The 21,021-nt window shown below is 36.5% G+C and overlaps 1 protein-coding gene across 6 annotated transcripts in view; it reads right to left on the bottom strand.

Annotated features, from left to right (window-relative positions):
• CDH18 (cadherin 18) overlaps positions 1–21,021 on the bottom strand; it is a 490,995-nt gene that overhangs the window by 104,212 nt on the left and 365,762 nt on the right. For all 6 annotated transcript variants that reach the window (XM_066559563.1, XM_066559523.1, XM_066559548.1 and 3 more), the window contains one exon: positions 18,639–18,758. In XM_066559563.1, the coding sequence (XP_066415660.1) occupies positions 18,639–18,758 (120 nt within the window). The remainder of the gene's footprint in view (positions 1–18,638; positions 18,759–21,021) is intronic.

Raw genomic sequence — 21,021 nt, 5'->3', positions numbered from 1 at the left:
GGGATAAAGTTCAATAAGTCCAAGTGCTGAGTCCTTCACTTCAGCCACAATAACCCCCTGCAACGTTATAGGCTGGGGACAGTGTGGCTGGACAGTGATCAGGAGGAAAAGGACCTGGGTGTGCTGGTTGACAGTCGGCTGAACATGAGCCAGCAGTGTGCCCAGGTGGCCAAGAAGGCCAATGGCATCCTGGGTAGTATCAGGAATAGTGTGGCCAGCAGGAGCAGGGAGGTCATTCTTCCCCTGTACTCGGCACTGGTGAGGCCACACCTTGAGTGCTGTGTCCAGTTCTGGCCCCTCAGTTTAGGAGGGACATTGAGATGCTTGAGCGTGTCCAAAGGAGAGCAACGAGGCTGGCGAGGGGCTTGGAACACAAGGGGATTCTGTGTTCTGAAGAACTGAGGGAGCCGGGGTTGTTCAGCCTGGAGAAAAGGAGACTCAGAGGTGACCTTATCACGCTCTTCAACTTCCTGAAGGGTGACTGTGGTGAGCTGGGGGTCAGTCTCTTTCTCCGGGCAACAACAGACAGAACAAGAGGACACAGTCTCAAACTGCGCCAAGGGAGATACAGGCTAGAATTAAGGAGGAAGTTTTTCACAGAAAGAGTGGTCAAATACTGGAATCATCTACCCAGGGAGGTGGTGGAGTCACCATCCCTCGATGTGTTTAAAAAAGACTGGATGTGGCACTTGGTGCCATGATCTAGTTGAGGTGTTAGAACATGGGTTGTACTCGATGATCTTAAAGGTCTCTTCCAACCTAGAAATTCTGTGATTCTGTGACTTGACATCAACTGGGAGCATCACACAGACTGGTGTAACCCAGGCCAGAAAATGCTTAAAGAACTTAGATTACAGCTTTTTTGGAGAAGGTCCTAAAGGAGTCAGTTTGGAAAGATGCCCTTCTCAACCTGCTGCTTGTCAACAGAGAGGCTTTTGTGAGTGAAATGGTGGTCAGCAGCCATCTTGGCCACAAGGACCATTAAGTGAACAAGTTTAAAATCCTTGGTGAATGGAGGAAAAGTGCCAGAAAAAGTTCAACTCTGGACATGAGGAGAACCAACTTCAGGCTGATCAGGGAACTAGTGAGTAAAGTCCCTGGGAAAAGGTTTTTGGAATTGCTAGGGTTCATCAAAAGTGGTTTCTTTTTAAACATCTCCTTCTAGGGGCACAGGATCAGGCTATTCCCAAATGTCAGAAGTCAAGCAGGCAAGGCAGAAGGGTGGCTTGGCTGAGCAGGAATCTTCTCTTGGAATTTAGATAGAAAAGGAAGATGTATGTCCAGTGAAAACAAGGTCAAGTGTGGGAAGAATAAAGAGATACTGCTTGTCACTGTAAGGAAAAAAATTATGCAGCCAGAGCTCAAATAGGACATTAAGCTGGCCACAAATGTGAGGGACAATAAGAAGAATTTTTCATATATGTTAATGCTGAAAGGCAGTGTAGAAATAACATCTGCCCATTACAGGATGAGGATGGATATCTCACAAATAGGGACATAGACAGAGCAGAGGTGTCTAAGGCATTCTTTGCCTGTCTTCCACACAGATCCAAGACAACCAAGAGCATTTCTGTGCCTTGAGCTGAATGACCATGGTTGCAAGAATGACCAGCAAGCTGAACATGAGCCACCATGTGCCCAGGTGGCCAGGAAGGCCAATGGCATCTTGGCTTGTATCAGCAATAGTGTGGCCAGCAGGACCAGGGCAGCAATTTTTCTCTGTACTTGGCACTTTGAATCTTGTGTTCAGTTCTGGCCCCCTCACTACAAGAAAGACACTGAGGTGCTGGAGCATATCCAGAAGACAATAAAGTTGGTCAAAAGTCTGGAGGTAATATATGGAACAGTTGAGGGAACTGGGATTCTTTAGCCTGGAAAAAAGTTGGCTGAGGGGAGACCTTATCAATCTCTACATCTACCTGAAAGGAGGTTGTAGCCAGGTGGGTTTTGGTCTCTTCTCCCAGGAAACCAGTGACAAACAAGAATAAATGGCCTCAAGAAATGGCCTGTGCATCATGGGGGGTTTAAGTCGGATATTAGCAAATTTCTTTGTGGAAAGGGTTTTCAGTCTTGAGAACAGGCTGCTAAAGAAAGTGGCTGACTCACCAAAAGAAGTGTAGATGTGTCACTTAGGTCATGGTTTAGTGGTGGACTTGGCAGTGTTATGTTAATGGCTGGACTAGATGTTCTTATAGATCTTCTTCAACTTAAAGAAATGTATTCTAAAGGATTCTAAACAATTCTTTAATCATATACTAGTGTCTTTCCCATTTGGATTTTGATTTTAGTTTTGTTTTTGTTTTTTTTCTTTAACAGTGGCAGAAGAGTTATTTTGAGCATTCTACAACTTGAGCAAGTTTGTACTGGGTAGATTTTGTCAATTTTTCAGATTCATCTCTGATTTCTAGAGCTGACCTACTGCAGTTTCTGAGTCATGGATAGATTTTTATAGATCTTAATAGTAAGCCTATAGAGCTTTTGCTGAAATAACACAATCACCAGACATAACAGCTATATAATAGACCATTTCAGCTTAAATAACAAAATGTATCAAAGGCTATATGCCTCATAGTGGAACTGTTACTTAACCTCAGTCATAGGTATTGTTATAAGCTCTTTTCAGAATACAGTACAAAAACCCCAAACATCTGAAAGCTGATCCTTTTTTCCAGTCAGGAGAATTTGTACCTTACATAATTAATTCAGAGTTAACAGCAGTCTAACCTACCACCTGCCACTAGCAATTTCTAACTTTAAACATCTTACTTCTTATGTTATGTTCTCAGCATTACACCCACATTTCCAACAAGCAGAATAGTGAAATTAGATCATTACGTATTACTTCATCAACAGTTACTGAATCATGGAACATAAACTAAAAATATATATGAGAATGGCCAATAATGTAAGAAATATATTCAAAAGACAAACTATGAGCTTATCTGAAGGTTTTCTGTAGAAATTATTTTTCAAAGATAAATGCACCTTCTAATACACAAGGATGCTTTTCTGCTTTTTCTAGGGCAGGAAAGCAGGTGGTTGAGCAGAAAAACTTCCTTCTCACTTTTCTGCTAGACAGGAATCCCTTCCACTTAACATCTTACACTAAACTATCTAAAAAATAGCGACTGCCAATCTCAACAGAAATTAGTGCAAATCAGAGCTTTGATGTTGGATTAGACAAATATTATTTAATTATTTCATAAGTGAAAATTTATCCCTACTAACAATTCCATTTTGATTCAGAAAAATTTTTTTTTTACCACTTCTTGTAAGATAGTTATTCAAATTATCCTCAGCAATAAACAGTTATCTTCAGCTAAAATTATAGGGATAAAAAAACCACTCCATAATATTTCTTCAAATATGTTATCATGTGATATTTATAAAGAGATTGAAAAAAAAGAAGGTTTTTAAAAATATTTCTTCTTCAAATAGACTTTTTTTCTATCTGTTGGTATTTCTAATGACAGAAAGGAGACACTGTAACAAACCAAATCACACATAAAGACAATAAAGTACAGTTAGATCCTGCATTTTTGTCTTAAAAATTTCTGCTTCAGTACTGAAAGGTTAGATTTGAGGAGCTTAATACAAATTTCACTGAATAGTAAAAGAAAATCCCTTTGAAATGAACAGAGTTTAATCAGATTTTCTACCACTGACTTCTGTTACAGCTAAGTCATTGAAGTAGGCCATCAATGGGCAATGAAAAAGGAGCAATGCCATCATATTATATTTTGGATTACACCACAGTTTGCTAAGCCATTCTCTCAGAACAGTATCATTATCTATCTATCTATCTATCTATCTATCTATCTATCTATCTATCTATCTATCTATCTATCTATCCATTGCTGTGAAATTAAATCTATATGAAACTGATTTGGACTAGAAATCAGAAGACCTTGCTATGGAACCAGATGACATTACAGTGTTGCACAGGCACTGTGATGATTATCACTGGAGAGAAGACCCTTTTTACCATGGATATGAGGACCAGTGATCCTCAGACAGACTCCCTTGCCATTTGATGCTGAAAGGCAGATGTATGCTGAAAGCTTCAGTGTTCATGTTATAAGTAACTGGCCAGCACAAACAAGTGCTAACATGGAGTGCAAGAATCATGTAGGTTGGGAGACCTTTAAGATTAATGATCTTAAGACCTTTAAGACTGATGATCTGAACATGACCTGCTTCTTTCCACTTTGACAGGGGTTAAAAGAAAAATGCCATCAAAGCCTTTTTCTGATCTTTTGTTGACTCTACCAGGCAGGGTTCTGCAAGCAGAGAATGTCCACAAAAGCCCACTGCTGCAGGGAACACCAGTTCAAAGGCTGGTTGGTCCTTTCACAAGCCTCTGCCCCCAGATCCTGCTTGCTCCTGAGGACAGGAAGTACAGATATGGTCAGGGGACATTGACTGGTTAGCATGTGCTGGACTGTCCTTATGCGTATGTAAATTAAGTGAGCCCTAGAGAAAGTCCAAGCTATAAAGTGAATTGAGATAACTATGGCACCCTTGGAGACAGGTACTCTGATATTCTTTTGAGCCACAGGCACGTTGCAGCACAGCCAACATCATTGGCTGGGTTTTAAAAGTACCACAAAAGTTGCAAGTACTGCAAAAGGCATGTGTCTGGATATTCTTCCAAGTCTTACATCATGTAATAAAAAAATATTTTCCTCTCTATATTTGCACCAATGAGTATTTCAACTCATGCTCTTCAAGGAGACGTTATTTGTCATAAAATGAATGGTACAAGATTCCTAGCAATCGATAAAAGATAGATAGTAATACAGAGAAAACGTAAGGTAGATTAAAAAATCTTAAACCTAACATGAATTTAAAACTACTGCTACTTCTCAACCTATTTTTATGTTCTTACCATGTAGTACAGCCCTGTCAAAAATGAAATTTTTAGTTATAATTTAGAATCTTTTAAGTAAAATGGCTGACTTAGGAGAAAATGTAAAGGACATTTCGTTTTGATTTGTTATTCTGCTTCTACATAGGAATATGTGTCAGCAGCTACATGAATCATTTTTAATTTCAAGGCCTTGAAATTCACCCTGAGGATTCCCATCAGAAAGGATCTTCAGAATGAAAAGAAGAAAAAATTTAAAATACCACAGCATTGTGGCTGTCATTTGGCAACATCTGTTAGTTGTATTATTAATTGCAAATGAATCAAGAAGAAAAAAAATCTTACTAGATTTTACAGGCAACCTAATGCAGTACTTGATGAATACAGTAGATAACCCACAAAAAAAGGTTTGTGGAGGTTAGGGCGTTCCTAAAGTCTTGCCAGGTGGACAAAATTCCTGTGAAGCCAGAATAATCCACTTTCAAATGAAATATATTTGTGGGCATTTCACCTCTTGTGTGGTTAGCTGGTCAAGAAGAATAGTCAGTTCCATGTATCTCAGTGTTTGTTTTGGTGGTAACGCGTATCTGATATATAAACACTACCAAGTTCCCAAACAAGGGAACATATAAACCCAAACAAGTTCCTACACCAGGAGACCATTCCTATGAGAAACCAGAATTTATAACTCTTGATATCTTTAAAGAACAATGCATCCTAAGATAAACACATGGATGGTAAATATGTATCACCCTCTTTTCACCCTGTAGCAAAAAGTCACAGACTAAGCAACTATATTTAAATTTTCTTTTTTTTTTTTAACTTATTTTATATCTGCTCTTCTCTGAAAAGAAGCAACACCAGAAATGGATGTTTCAAAATTTATTAAAATTAACAGATGCTGATTTTAGGTATATTTGCTTAATGTTTTTTCAGCACTCCAAATAAAAAATTCATTTGCAAGACCTTTAGCATGGAAAAACTATCAGCAAAAAAGAAGGTTCTACCTCAAGAAAAGCAGAAATACAGAATTTAAAAGAATGATGACTATCCAAAACCTATGTAAAGAAAAAGAATTTTAAAAACTGTTACACAAGTCAAATTAATTTGTACTACAAGTGCTTCATATTACATTTTACTCACTCTTAGTTTCCTGAATTAATGGGATATTAGCTGAACAAGAAGATGGTGTGATATGTGTTATTACATTTTTTAATGAATTGTATTATTTCTAATAGCTCAGCATACATTGTAACTGCTGTTTACCAGAGCATTTGAAACTCTTGGACAATGTATTGCACTACATAAATATGAGGTTAGAAGAAAGAAATTGAGTACTTTTAAAAAAAAATTGATTTAAAATACATCATTTTTTTTTCAGAATCAGAAAATGCAATAGTTAATATATATTATCAGGATTATTGAGTATCTCTTGGAGACAGTATCAGATCTGAAACAAATCTAATCTATTTACTAAAACAGAGAATTATAAGGAAAAATCCAGAAGCATGATTATATAGGAGTGCAAAGTTCTGTTGAAAAACTTAAAACTTTGTTTAATTTGCCTAATTTAAAGCAGTATTCTTTTTTGTATTCTCTTCAAAAGGGCAAAGTAAACCAGAAATTTACCATAACGGTGTCCCCTTTGAAAATAAAGGATTCCTCTTTAAAGCACAGAATATTTTAGCAAATGTGAAGGATTACACAAATAAACACACTTATATGTATTTCACTGATGCAGTTATTTTTATAGATGATTTTTACAGATCCATTTTGCTATGAAAGTAACTTTTAATCAGAACTGATATTAATTGGATTAAAGCCTCGACTTGGGACATCCATTGAAGTGAAAGGTTCTATGCTGTGATATCCACTGTTGCCATTTCAACTTGAAGACAAAGAAAATAGAGAAAAAGAAAACCTCATCATAAGAGATATTTCTGAGGAAGAAACAGCCTAACCTTCTGAAGTCCCTCACTGTATTTTCATCTTCAATTCAAGTAAAGTGAAGTCTAACTGACATAGTGGTTAGATATACAGGGAATTGTTGCATTTTCTGTTTGGACACTTAGATGCAATCTATTGATCTAAAATGTATTTCTTGGAAGAAGAGTTTGGAAGAGAATAAAATCTCATTTAATCTACTCGTTTCCCTTAGGATTGCTCCCATGATAGCTATATCTGCTTCTGGGACTGCAAGTGCTTCACCAAATTCCAGACAGGTTTTTACTCTTGCACCTTTCCTAGTGTTGCAGATAGAGTTGAACCTTTCCTTGAAAACATCATAAGCATGTTTTGAAAATTCTATGTAACAGAAATACTGAGACTTAGAAAAGGAAATAGGAAGGAAATAAGGGCCTGCTAAGGAAATAGAAAGAGGATCAGCAACTTTAGAATACTTTAACATTGAATCATGGTCATAAATATAATAAAAAATTTCATGCTTTAATCCTGAAGAGTGTACCAAGAGAAAAACAAGACAAAATTATGTGAAAAGAAAAAAAATACATCCTCAGGGACCTAAATTATAGACTGCAGACAGAGCTTTACTCCTCTGCAATGGGTAGTGAACACAGATCTGCTTCTGCCTCTTCTAGCATGAGAATTTTCAGGGGCTTTACCTAATGCTTAAAATATTTCATAAGGAATGTCCTGACTGCAAATTTGAAAAGCTTTGAGGTCTTTTTTTTTGCTTTCTTTTTTGACTGAGGGGTGGATTTTAAAAATTATTTTTAAAATGTGAAGAAAAACATCCACCTTACAAAAGTTTGTCCTTACAAAAGTTTGTTGACAAGCAGCACTTGCAACACTGTCAGGGCACCAGAGGGGCTGGCAGCTTCTAGGGGCCAGGTAACAAGAGGGTCCTAGGATGGTGGTGGCAGGGTCTGGCAGCCACAGCCTGTTCCACCCCCAAACGGGGGCACTGGAGCAGCCCCAGTCCCAGGCCTTGGCACCTCCTTGGAGGCAAGGACCTGGGGACAGGCACAGACCACCGCAGCCAGGCTGATACATTATGACTAATCTAATTCTTATAAAAAACCAAACCAAACAACTAACTTACTATCATTCACAAATCAAGTTACAGTATGTAGGTGTAAGCAAAGATAAGTTAAAAAAATTTAAAAAATAATAAATAAACAGAATCCTTTACTGGAAATACAGTCCCAGAGTCACAGGAAGTCTGGTTATAGTCTCTCCTAAATTTTAATTTTAGAAATATGATGGCAACTCATAAAGGCAGTTACAAAGGAGTGAATTTGCTGGTTACTGAGTTTGATCAGAGCTTATCTTCAGTCTTAGAGACCAGGGAAAGCCTGTTTTTACTACTTCTGCTGCTGCTCCTGGGCTTGACATAGTTGGCAAGGGAATGAAAGCACACTTCAGAGCACATTCAGAAAAGATGGACACCACCAAGGGAAACAGACTAAATTTATTGCGAGACTTCATGTTCCCCACTTGCACAGGCACTGATGGTGGGAAGGCAGCAAAGTTGAATATTCAAGAGAAAAATATGCAAATAGAGAAGACACAACTGGCAAATGTTGAATTTCCTGGATAGATCACAAGTTTCTTGGTGTTTTCTGAAAGTAATTCCTTTTTCCCTTTCTTGTCAGATATGAACTGAATTATAACAGTCCCTAAATGTCATCTTGGTGGTTATCACTGTAAAACTGGTGTAAAATTGGTTTATATACATATTGTACTTCTTTGTTCATGTATATGGCCAATAGATATGGAGGTTTTGTTAATTTTATCAAGCTTTTGTGCAGTTTTTCTTGAGAGGCATCTCAACTGCAGAGGGATTATTTTTTTCTGTTTAAGATTTCTTGAGGAGCATTTTCTTTATACACATTCTTTGGCAAATCATTGTTATCATACTAGGTTTTTGTTCTGTATGGTTTATTACAAGACAAAGTATTATCAGACACATTTATTCAAATTGTCACTGAAAATGTATGCATTGTTCTAAGAGATGAGACTGATGGGAAACCAGATGCATACATATTTATTGACCTAATGTAGATTATTCATGAATTCTAAGAGTAGCTATGTTTTTAAATCACAGGATTTGTAAGAATTAAAAAATAAAATAAACTTATTAATAAAAATTATATATAAGAAAACAATATCCTCAGTCAGTTATACATTTATTATTTCCTTTTCACATGTCTACCACCACTGGTCTTGTCCACTCTAATGGGAATTAGTATAAAATATCAAATATGAATGGCAAAAATGTGACCTCACTGAAGCTTATTATTAAAACAATAACATTATTAATACAATATATCTGAAAAAACCCCAACTAATAAGCCAAAAAACTAAAACAACATAAATCAGAACTTCAAGAAATTAGGTCCTTTAAAAATATATTTAACCAATGTATCACTAACCATAAGCAGACATTTTGACATTACCAAATCAGTAGATAACAGCCCCTGGAATTGAACCTCAATGACACTTTGTCTCATTTTCACTGCCACTGCAAAGTTCCATTGACACCTTTAACTGCATTTCTGAAATTATTATCCTCAACTATAGCAATATCTGTAACAGTTTACAAAAGGGAAAATTAAGCTGGAAAAGGGAAATGTGGATCAAGAAGGAGAGATAAGTATGAATTAGGATGCCTGTGTGAAGTTCAACTTAATACCTGGTTCTATATCTTCATTTCATCTCCCTAGCCAAAATTTCAAGGGTGTGTGTGGGGAGAATTTTTTTCAATGCCTTGGTAATTCTTTCTTCTAGAGCTACATACGTAAATAATAACCTCTTGTCTAGACAAAGGACACCTGTTACCTGAATTAAAGACAATAAAGTCACTGCCTTTTTTTTCACAACAATAAAGATTGATCTGTGAAAGCCTTGTCAACATGTGGACTGGGGCAGAGCCTTTTAACAATCTAGTGCATTAATCTTCTCAGTCAGTGTCCTGATTTTCATCCCAGTTGAGCTAAAAATTACAGTAATGTATATTTGCTTTAGGGTGAAATTTTATTCATTCCCTTTCCCTAAAGTTAAACACATTTTATCACACATGTAATTTTCATACTTTGTTTGGATGAATAAGCTTTCTATGTTTAAAAACAGGGAACTTTTTAAGAAGATTTTAAATGGCAAACAAAGAGCAATTTTATATCTAAGAGAAAGACCGTAAAAGATGTGGTCACAGAATCTATCCTACTTCATTATGGATGTCTCACTGCTTTCAGTTCAGGACTTGCAGTCTGGTAACACAAATAAAAACAGTGCTTCACCTGTGCACTGATCTTGATTGGGATAGAAAATTTTCTCCATAGCAGGTCATATGGTGCTGTTTTGGATTTGTGACACAAACAGTGCTGATGACACAGGGATGTTTTAGCCTTGTTAAGGAGTGCTTACAGCAACATGGACTTTTCTGCTTCTCACACCATTCCACCATTGACAAGGCTCAGGGTGCACAAGGAGCTCAGAAGGAGTACAGCTGGAAGGGCTGACCTAAGGAACATCCCATATCACATGAAATCACAATCAGCAAGAAAAATGGGGAGAAGAAGGAGAAAGAAAGGGCACTCATAGTTGTGGCATTTGTAGTCCCTGGCCACTGTAATGTGTGGTTATGTAATGAGCTCTGCTTTCCTGGGGAGAGCTGAACTACTGCCTGCCCATGGGAAGTGGTGAATCAACTCCTTGCTTTCCTTTGCTTGTGTACATTACTTTTACCTTCCCTATTAAAATGTCTTTGTCTCAGTTACATCACTTCTTTTCTCTCTCCCATTGCATTGTGTAGGAAGAGAATAGGAGGCTATGTGTGGCTGAGCTGTCTACTAGGCTTAGCCCAGATGAAGATATCATTATATTTTAAGTGGAAAAACATGTTTGTGTATTTACAGATGAAAGATTAAAAATATATACACATGTAAATAAAAGCATGTCTACCAACAAAACTACCAACTACCACAGTACAGTAGTCAAACTCAATCTCCAAAACACATGGTTCATTTCACAGGAGAAGAAAAACAAGGTTAGAACATCAGGCAATCTTTTTTCCCAGTTTGCTGCCTCTTATGCCTATCCTTTTAAACTATATGATGAATGCTGGGAGAGAAAGTATTGGTAGTATCAAACAAAGAAAATACAGTGCCAGAAAACTGTTCCTGATGAATGACCGATCCATCTTGTGCCCTGCAAAGCCTGCTGCACAAAGTTTCCTGGAGGTGGATGCCAAAAATTGCATAAGGATATATAAGAGGGATGATATACCACCAAATATCAGCAATCCTGAGAGAAACTGAGCTAGACTGAACAGAACATTCTGCCCCTCCTCTTTGTACACCTTTGATTAGCAAAGGACTTTCTGCATTGTTTTCATGATAATGGAAAACAAGGTCTAAGCAACAAGGTTTTTAGTCATACCAATGCCCTCACAAAGTCTCTAACTGTACCAAAATGCTGTCCCCAGAAACCTAAAAGAAGCAGTAGATCGTTCTGCTGTCTGATGGCCTGAGTTATTCTCCAAATGACTCTTGGAAAAACAGTAAGAGTATATCAATACTTTGAACATAAAAGAAAACTGTGAGAATTAAGTCCATTGTTCAGAGAAGTTTTTTTTAAAGTGTCAAAACTGTAGGTGTAGAAAATCCAATATTTACTTTAAACTGAAAGCAAAAGACATTACAATATTTACTCTTAACTGAGAGTTGACAGATGACACTCTCAAACAAGTGTTCATGACAATATTTTTAGATGATGCACATATTTCTGTTCCTTCAGGAATGGAGGAGTGCACTGTACAGTACCTGGTGGAATTAGAAAAACAAGGTAAGACTTTCCAATTTTGAGTTTGAATTCCTAGTGATCCTCTTGTCAGTAAAGTGCAGACATTGGAAAAGGTCTACACTAGAGATGTAATTTCTGTTAGAACATTTCAGAAATTCCTTGAGGGAAATCAAACCTATGAAAACCTGAATATGAAATACAGTTATTAGAACTTCAAGATAAAATTTCAGTACCTATGCACAAAATCATGTTATTTTAATCCTACACACTTTTAGAAAAATGTATCATTCATTACAATAACTAAACTTTCAAACTGATTCTTGACTGTGACCTCCCCTTGATATGAGTAGAAACCAATCACATATAACAGAGTTTTCATCAATAGCTATAAATAAGTGTTCTGCAATGCAAGTACATGTAAAACTCAGAAATTTCATCACAGGCATTTCTTTATCTAGCTCAAGCAGAATGTGTCCTTAGAAAATTTTATGCTTGACAACCCTTTTGGTGAAGAATTTTTTCCTAATATCTAACCTAAACATTGCCTGGTCACTTTTTTCTGTGGCCTTTTTTCTTGTCCTATGACTTGTTACTTGTGAGGAGAGACAAACTTCCACCATGGTACATTCTACCTCCTTTCGGGCAGTTGCAGAGAGCAATCAGATTGCTTCCGATCCTCCTTTTTTCCAGACAGGACAACATAATCTCCATCAACTGCTCCTCACAAGACTTGTGCTCCAGGCCCTTCACCTGCTTTATTGTCCTTTAGACACATGGTGTCCAATTACAGTTTAAAAGCCCATCTGCAAAAACTGTAGTTAGATGAGGCAAAGTACCCTATAAGATGTCTACAGGAGCCTGGGAAGTGGCTGCGGATTTTGGCATGGATTAGGCATGGATTAGGCATGGATTAGGCATGGATTTTGGGCATTGTCATAAGATATTCCTTCAGAGCAGAAGCATTGAATTTATGTAAGATAATGCTATAGCACTGTAAGGTCATTTAAAAATTATTGGAGCCTCTGAGCAGAAAGCAATGAGATTGCTAAACAAAATTCATTTTCACATTCACTTAGCAGTCCAATATGAACTAACCTGCATTTCAGCAGGGAATCACTAACTCCAGTAAACATGTTCATTAAAGAGATGTCACTAAGATATTTCAACTAAAAAAAGTAAGAATTCTTCACAAGAAAAATAGGGATGCTTGTTCAAGAATGTGGCAGGAATTGATTTTTTAATAGTATTTTCCCTTGATACGATTTTCTATGTACGCAGGGACATAGGGTCATGAAATATCATTATTTCAATGAGGACAGTAGATTTTTATCTGGAATACCATGACAGGCTGTTCTACTAAAGCATAAAAAGAGTGCTCTTCTTTTTTGAACTGGAAAGTTTATTCAATTTGCCTTTATATAGATTATCTTGTCTATTATAAGGAGATGCAGTGGGCCTTAATTCATTAAATTAATTATTGATATCTCACCACTAAAAGAAATTTATTTTAATAGAATAATTAATTATATTTTTAAGTAGTTATGCTTATTTAGCAGTATTGAACTTGAGAATAAATTGATAAACAATATATTTTTCTTGTTTTGCAGAGGAGTGCACATGCAACTTTAAAATTACACTCTAATTATTACAATGCTATAAAACCTGCCATTCCCATATGAACCTTGACCAAGACCTTTAAAAAAAATGTAAAAGAATAGTTACAGATGTGAACAAAAATCTTGAATTTCCAGGATGGGTAATTGGTGTTTATGAGGCTCATCTCTATGTTTGATAGCATCTATTCAGCCATTGACTGTGTTTATTTGCATTTGTATTGTGCTCTCAGTCAGGAACCAAACTAGATAATCAGTGAATAGGTAATTTCTTGTAGGGATCCTTGAAGCTATTGTTCATATCTTGTGAAGACAGAAAGCAGAAGGAGATTGACACTCATCTCACACTTCATGATTACCCCAGATTAATTTGCAGTGACATTCTTTAATAAATAGAAATACATATTTCTTTACTATTTAACATCTTAAAGTAAAACAAAAAACCAGGCAAACAATCTTATACATGACTAAGATCTTTGTAATATTGTTGATGCAACAGCAGAACATTATAAATACAAATATCTGAGGTTTTTTCCATATTCAATTCAATGACTAATGAGTTATCTGTCCTGCCAATGTCTACACTTAAATTCAAAACTGCAATGAATGACGGTTTTATCCCTTATTTTATAACAGTTGCAGCAGAACTGCTGATTTGAAAAGACATCTGCCCTACACATTGCTTCACTCTGTATATGTGGTTCAGAAAGACGGATGTACCTGCAAAGAGCTGGGTGGAAGTAACATACTCCAAATACGATTTACCATGTAAGCAGTCAAATTGGACTACAGGTTTCTCTTTCATTCCCAAAGCATGTAGCAATAGAAAGTGTGCTGCTATAGCTGCAACTAAAAGCACATAGTCTAACTTGAGGTTTCCTCAGAAAACAAAGGAGCTCCCGGGGCTGGCTTACCAGTCAAATGTTGGCTGCTGCTGTTTGATGAGCCACACTTCACATGAGCAAAGAACAAGCAAGGATCAATCCTAGATTAAGTTTATCAATCCTAGATTAAGGATCAAAAGACCTCATGATTTGGGAAAGGTTGAATATTGAATTTGCAGTTCAAACTCCCCAGAAAAGACTTCATGTGTATTTAGGCATTTCAAAAGATGCTCAAAGTTTGAAGGCAGGTAGTGGAGGGGCTGCATATGTGAAAAGGTGGGAGTAGGAGAAGGGAGAACCATATTAAAACACTAAGTACCTGAATAAATTATTTGCTCCCCTGTTAAATAAAAACTTTGCTTTTTATTTTCTCTTTACAGAGAAGTTAATGATACTCTAAAAGTATAAGCATTTAATGTCTTCCAGGGTTCCCTAAATATTTTGATTTAAGAATAGATACAATCCTTTATGTATAATCTTTGCAAATATACATAAGATCTAGACATTAACTCCTTCCCTCTCTTTTGCCATAATTATTAGAACATTCTTTGTTATAAAATTTCAGCAGAGTGCTTTTGCTGCAGATGGGGAGGAAAACAAATAGTAAAGACTAGAGGCTATTGCAGGTAATTATTAATTACATAACTAGTCACTATTACACTCCACAGCTAATTAACAAAAGTAATTAATAAACACAAATACAGAGCAGTTAATAGAAAGCCATTCAATATCAAAGGATTTTGAAAGTCTTAAAAGTCTTTAGGTTATGCATGGAAAGTAGTTTTGACATTCACAGCCAAAATTACATAGTTGCAGCAAATTTCTATGCAGAGAATTCACAATTTTTCCCCAGAGGAAAACAAAACAAAACACAGGTCTTAGAGCAAATCAACTGATAAACTAGATTGTTGGCAGCCTGATGGAGATGAGGTTGCTGCACCTTCCTATTTTTAATCCATGATTAGAAGCAATGTGAGGTCAAGCGCTGTTCCCACAAGGCACATTCACAGATGCAACACGCAACGGGTGACACGCAAATGGGATGGCTCAGCACTCAAACACAAACAGCACAAACAGCCTCATTCTTCTCCAGCTGACCAGAAGGAAGGATGATTTACAATTGGAAATATACTCACAACTCATCATGGATAGCTCCTGTAACTTGTCATATTTGGTCTATCCAGTAACCTTTGCACTCGGCACCATCTGGACATAAAACTCTGGGGCCTTCAACTGCCCTCCAGCTCCAGGTACAGATTCCCTTTTTATCCTCGGTATAGTCCGACATCTCCACTCAACCCAGTACACTTATTGATCCCCCACAGCCTTACACACTGAGTACATCCAGTAGCAGTGCCTGGACCCCTTGGGCCCTCACTTCCCAATGCTATCCAGCTGGCTCCTGGCTCCCTGGTCTCCCCTTGCCTCATGCACAGAGATACACAACTACAAACTGGACTACCAAACCACATACCACACAGTCACTCTAGACTGGTTGTGGCTTCTCCAACAGCTGACTCCTGAGCTTTCTGGTCTGGACATTGGACCAAATGGATATCCATCACCCAAACCACTCATCCAGACTGCTGACCCTGTAGTAATGCCATGCTGGCATAGACACCTGTGTAATACACTTATGGTCTGCATTTTCCAGTTTCCCGACACCAGACACACACCAGACCCCTTTAACTCATTGTCCTGCTCCAGCTGCTAGCACTTAAATCTCTACTCACACAGGCATGCGAGAGAGAGACCTTTTACTCAGGAAATGGAGCTGGAAATGGAGCATAAGAAAACACAGAACAGGCTGCTGATCCAGGGCAGGGCATGGCCAGATGATAGTGCTGAGCAAAGCCTGTTTGCATATGGCTGGCCCCTTTTATCCTCTTACCTCTCCATTTTCTCTTGCTTTTCTCTCCCCACTCCATCTTAATCATCCCTTTCCCTGTCTATGGTCATTCCTCCAAATATCCAGGAGTAAGTCTGTATGATTCCCATTATCTGCAACTCATAATGTGTCCCATAGCCCTGTAAGCAGTAGCTTTCTCAATTGAAAGGGTGATCAGGGCAGTGCCTTTTGATTTGTCATGATGGGTTTCAACCCTGGCCCATAGGGCTGAGGCTGTCCTGGGTCAACCCTAGGAGGAGCTCAGGCTCTAGTCTATTTAGAGCAGGGGGTTTTACTCTCCCTGCACTGCTCCTCTGCCCCACTTTTTGTGGAGAAGAGCCTTTTATCAGGTAAGTTGACAAAGCTCTTCTGCCACGAACACACTTTTTTCCTGCTTCAGAGTTTGTAATTTGGTGCTGTTGCCTTATTATACTTTAAATGTAGGAATTTTATAGCCTTATTCTATAAAATTTAAACTATTTAAACTATTTTAAAAATTTAAACTATTTAAACTATTTAAAAAAATTTAAACTATTTAAACTATTCTAACCTAAGCTTCTAAAAATCCATATCTTTAAAGTCTTCAGATATTAAGTTGTTTAAAACCAAGTATAGGCAGTACTAAGCTAGAAGTATCAGACTTTTTAAGATGAGTATTCACACTAGAGCTTGATATCTATTTCTGATAGCTTCAAGAAACTTTACTGATCATGATGCCAGATCCTTAGGCTGCATAAAAAACATTCAGTCATGAATGTTGGAACCTTTCTCTTTGCCACTTTTGGACCTCCTTTGTTTTAAAGGAAGTTTGTGCATGTAAATGTAAATTCAGAAGACTTCCAGATAAAGTATAGTTAAGCTGGAATTGAACAATTGAGGTGTTAGGAAAAAAGTCAAAGAAATGCTAGCAAATTCAGAAGAGTGATGCTTTAAAAAATGAGTCTTAAACGCCAAAAATTCAAAGTGAAATTTTATAGTGAAAAATGCTATTCATCAAGACTTTCCCATCTTTTCCAATATTCTTCTTCCCATTTCATCATGCCAAATTAAATAAACTGCTGTTCTAAAATTATAAAAAGGCAACATATAAAATCAAAAAGCTTCCTGCTGTTTTTTCACTGTCACACTATTTATCTCATTTTCACTTTTTCATAGACTGTGGTTTCAGAATAATTTTCATATTCTACACAAATATCAAAAAGACTTTAAGTTCATAAAGTGTTATTAAATCCCAGTCAAAGCCTAAGGCTTGAGGAGTGAAAATACACTACCATCTGTTGTTTCATTATACATACAACAATACTATTTCTTGTGTGATATAGACTTGATACAGAGAATTTCCATTATGATTCTTCACTGACTGAATAGCAGCTCCAGACTACAAGTTCTACACCATTATAAAAATAAAAAATGCAGGCTATTGCTTCAGAGTGCCTGAACAGTTTTAGAAATATGAACTAGTTATATTTCTAAGGGCAAGGAGAACGTGAGGACTGTACCATAGATTTTCTATTCCAGGCCTTTCTTACATGACCCCCAAACTTATAGAAAATTTTAGGCTGAGACAGATCTTCCTCTGAGGATCATGGAGTTTGGTCTCCTGATTAAAGCAGCACTAACCTCAAAGCTCTCTGAGATGGCACAGATACACTTCTCTTGTAGTGAAACCAGGGTACATTTCCAGGTACCACAGAGACCAGTGTACAAAAGCCAAGAAACTTAAGTACAAAAACAGTAAAATGGAAACCATTTACACTATAGTTAATTCACTCCAGCACTCGTTATTATTCCCTACAGTTAACTAGGGAAAACTACACTGTTCTGTGTGCTCTATTTTTTCCCTTCAGTATTAAAGCTTTGATATAGACAGGGAAAAACAGTCAAAAATTTAAATAAAAATATACTCTCTTAAATTCTATTTACCAACTATTGAGGACTTTAAATACACACTTAAAATGTATAACCATGTTATTATCATTATCATAATGATGCTCTTCAAAAAATCACAAACTAATAACAATTCCCATCCCCAAAAGAGATTTTTCCTCTCTTTAAATACAACAGTTTGGATACGTTATACATGACTTACACTTTGTGGGAAAGAAAAAAAAAGGGTGATGCATAGAGTTTAAGCATAAATATTTCAGTTCATTCTACTTCTCAAGTCATAGAATGAATTTTCAGTTAAATGGCAGTCCTGAGGTTTTATAAAAAACACAAATTGTTACAATTTATATTGGCACATGTGTTGAAACATATATCCAATAATCCTCCCAAGCCTATCCTACAGACAAAACAAAGCATTGAAAATTATGTGTTAGGCATACTTGAGTCACTTCCTAAACAGAGGCTTGAAAAGATGAAAGAGTGCTATTGCAGTTTGGCTGAATGGTTCACATCATGACATGATGCAGAATTAATTCTGTACACAGCAGGCTCATTTTAGTACTCAGCAAAACATAGCAACTTATAAATTTCATAGTGCTAAAGTAAGAAGCAGCCTACAAAAACACAGAGAAAAAAAGTCCACATATCACCATTGTGTACATTGCATTTCACCTACCAGACTTAATTAACTGCAACATAATAGATAAATCATTTCAACAGAAATATAAAATACCCACCTGTTTTGGGGTCAACAGAGAAATATGGCTGTCCCTGAAGAATACTGTACACTACTCTGGCACTGTTTCCATATGTGGGGTCATCTGCATCTGTGGCTGTCACCTGTAGAACAGATGTACCTGTATATATAGGAAAATAAACATTAACTTGCTATAAATAAAATTTTCCAACAAATATTTTCAAATACATTTTAAAAAGCTCTAAAATCCTCACATTCTAAAAAATGAGAGATTAATATCATGCTATCATAATATAATTTTTAAGGAAAAATAGTTACACTAATTTGAAAAAGAATTGTCTTTATATGTGTATGTATAAATTGTTTACACACATACAAACTTAAACAGAAATTACAGAGATGTAAATATAAATAGTAAGTACATAGCATGCATATTTAAATATGTTCTGTACACATAGATCCCAAACTTGGATATTGACTTTTAAAAAACACAGATTAATGGACTTCAGGATTATCTTTATCCACAATACAAATTAACATTGAAGCATGAAAAGTAACTTGTATAAATGCTCCCAAATGAATAAAAGTTGCTAAATGAATATAAAAATCTAGCTATTGGAAGGCATCAAAGATCTGAAAATGAAATAACTTCTAGAACCTATTTGAGGATGCAAATTAGAAAGATGAGTTCAAAAGACAATTATTTTTTATGCTATTAATAAAAACCACTAGAAGAATAAAATCACAGTTTCTAGTATATCACTAGGTGGGATAGGTTAAGAGTAACCCTTTTGAGAAAATGAAATGCATAAATACTGCACAGATAGAATGGAGACAAGTGATTTTTTTCATTTCAGTGCACTTTTCAAGGCATGTAATGATGAATCTTTGCTATCACTGCCAAACACTTCCCATAAGAAATCAGTGAGTGTAAGATTGTGAGTTAATAAAAGCTCAGACTTCATTCTATTTGTTTATCTTTATGCAGACACAGCTTTATACAGGCTCCCTGGTCCAGCATTAAAATACTGTAATGATAAAAGAACCGGCTGCTCTCACATAACTCTGCATCTGAAAGCAGATTCTCATCTAAATTAACCACTGAGGTATCACATCAACTCTAAGGTGTTCAATTTCACATTTAGTGGAGAGGAGAAGTGTGTTTCTGAATTGAAACCCTTGATCTCCTTCATTTGTTGCACTTTCATTTTCCTTATAGAACTGTTTCAGAGCATGTTACCTAGATTTCTTCAGATGCAACTAAACCAGATGTGCTTCAGCAGCACATCTGATTTATTCTGATTGCTAATAGGCACATAATCTCAGAGACCAGGCAAGAGCTAATCTAAAACAAGATTTCACAAATATATGTGGCATGGACATCAGTTTCCCTGTTCCAGTTGTTCAGCCTCTTAGATCAATTTCCATTGCACAGAAACATTTGTTAATGTGCACACCCTCAGTATGCTCTTGACTTAGAAGTATGTAAAGTCATGCAGTCTCACTTCCGGTGCAGCAAACTAACCATGCAAACCTTCACAGATTTGGTTTCTACCCTCTTTGAGAAACTCTTAATTCACTTTTACCATGTTAAAAGTGAATATCAAGAGCTGCTGTTTGTATCTCTACTGCAGACCTAGTAAAACTGTATGTATATTCTCTGCATACTTAAATACAGTGTCTTCTAGTCTCTGAAAAGCCCAAGTGTATACAGTCTCACAGATTAATGTATTAACAAACCAAGTATAAGGATTCTTGGATGACTTTGAAGTGGAATATTGTAATAAAATCAAGCTGGAGTTAGTTGTATATTCACAATTATCCAGATGTTAATGTTACAGGTAACTAAACTACTGTGTTTGTGTTCATGTGGAAAGGTAAACAAAAATTTGAATGAAAGTTCATGTATTTTTTCTTAAAATGTTCTAGAAATCAGTTCAGGCCTATTTATTTGCTATCTAAACACAGAAAAAGAGGTCACTTCCAGGAACAGATATTTCCCCTTTCTAGTCCATTACATTGGAATGCTGTAATGATATATTTCCGTAGCCCAGTTTGCAAATAATTTCTAGATTGAGAGGAACTTGTATGGTTCAACCTTGTGGAATCACTGAAGATTAATAGGTTATGGATGCAGAATGATTTTATTTTGTAGTTGTGTAAAACAAAAGCATATCCATTCAACTTGAATAGTCAATCACCTACCAGAGTTTACTATCCAGAATGCTGGGCAACTTCTGTACCTTTTTGTCTATAGTTTTTCCTTTTCCAGGAAAACAGTTACCAACAGTGTGAGTTTCCATTAGCGATTTCCCCAGAATTCTAGGAAATCAAGATAGGTCTTGAACTTGATAAAAGTATTTTGGCTATTTCAGAAGAAAAAAATCAGAAATCTTGTGTTTTCATAATTCTCTCCTTCTTTG

This window comes from Molothrus aeneus, chromosome 1 (assembly GCF_037042795.1).
Source record: "Molothrus aeneus isolate 106 chromosome 1, BPBGC_Maene_1.0, whole genome shotgun sequence".
Taxonomy (NCBI): domain Eukaryota; kingdom Metazoa; phylum Chordata; class Aves; order Passeriformes; family Icteridae; genus Molothrus; species Molothrus aeneus.
Note: the sequence above shows the minus strand (reverse complement) of the source record. Positions and strands in the feature narration are given on the sequence as shown.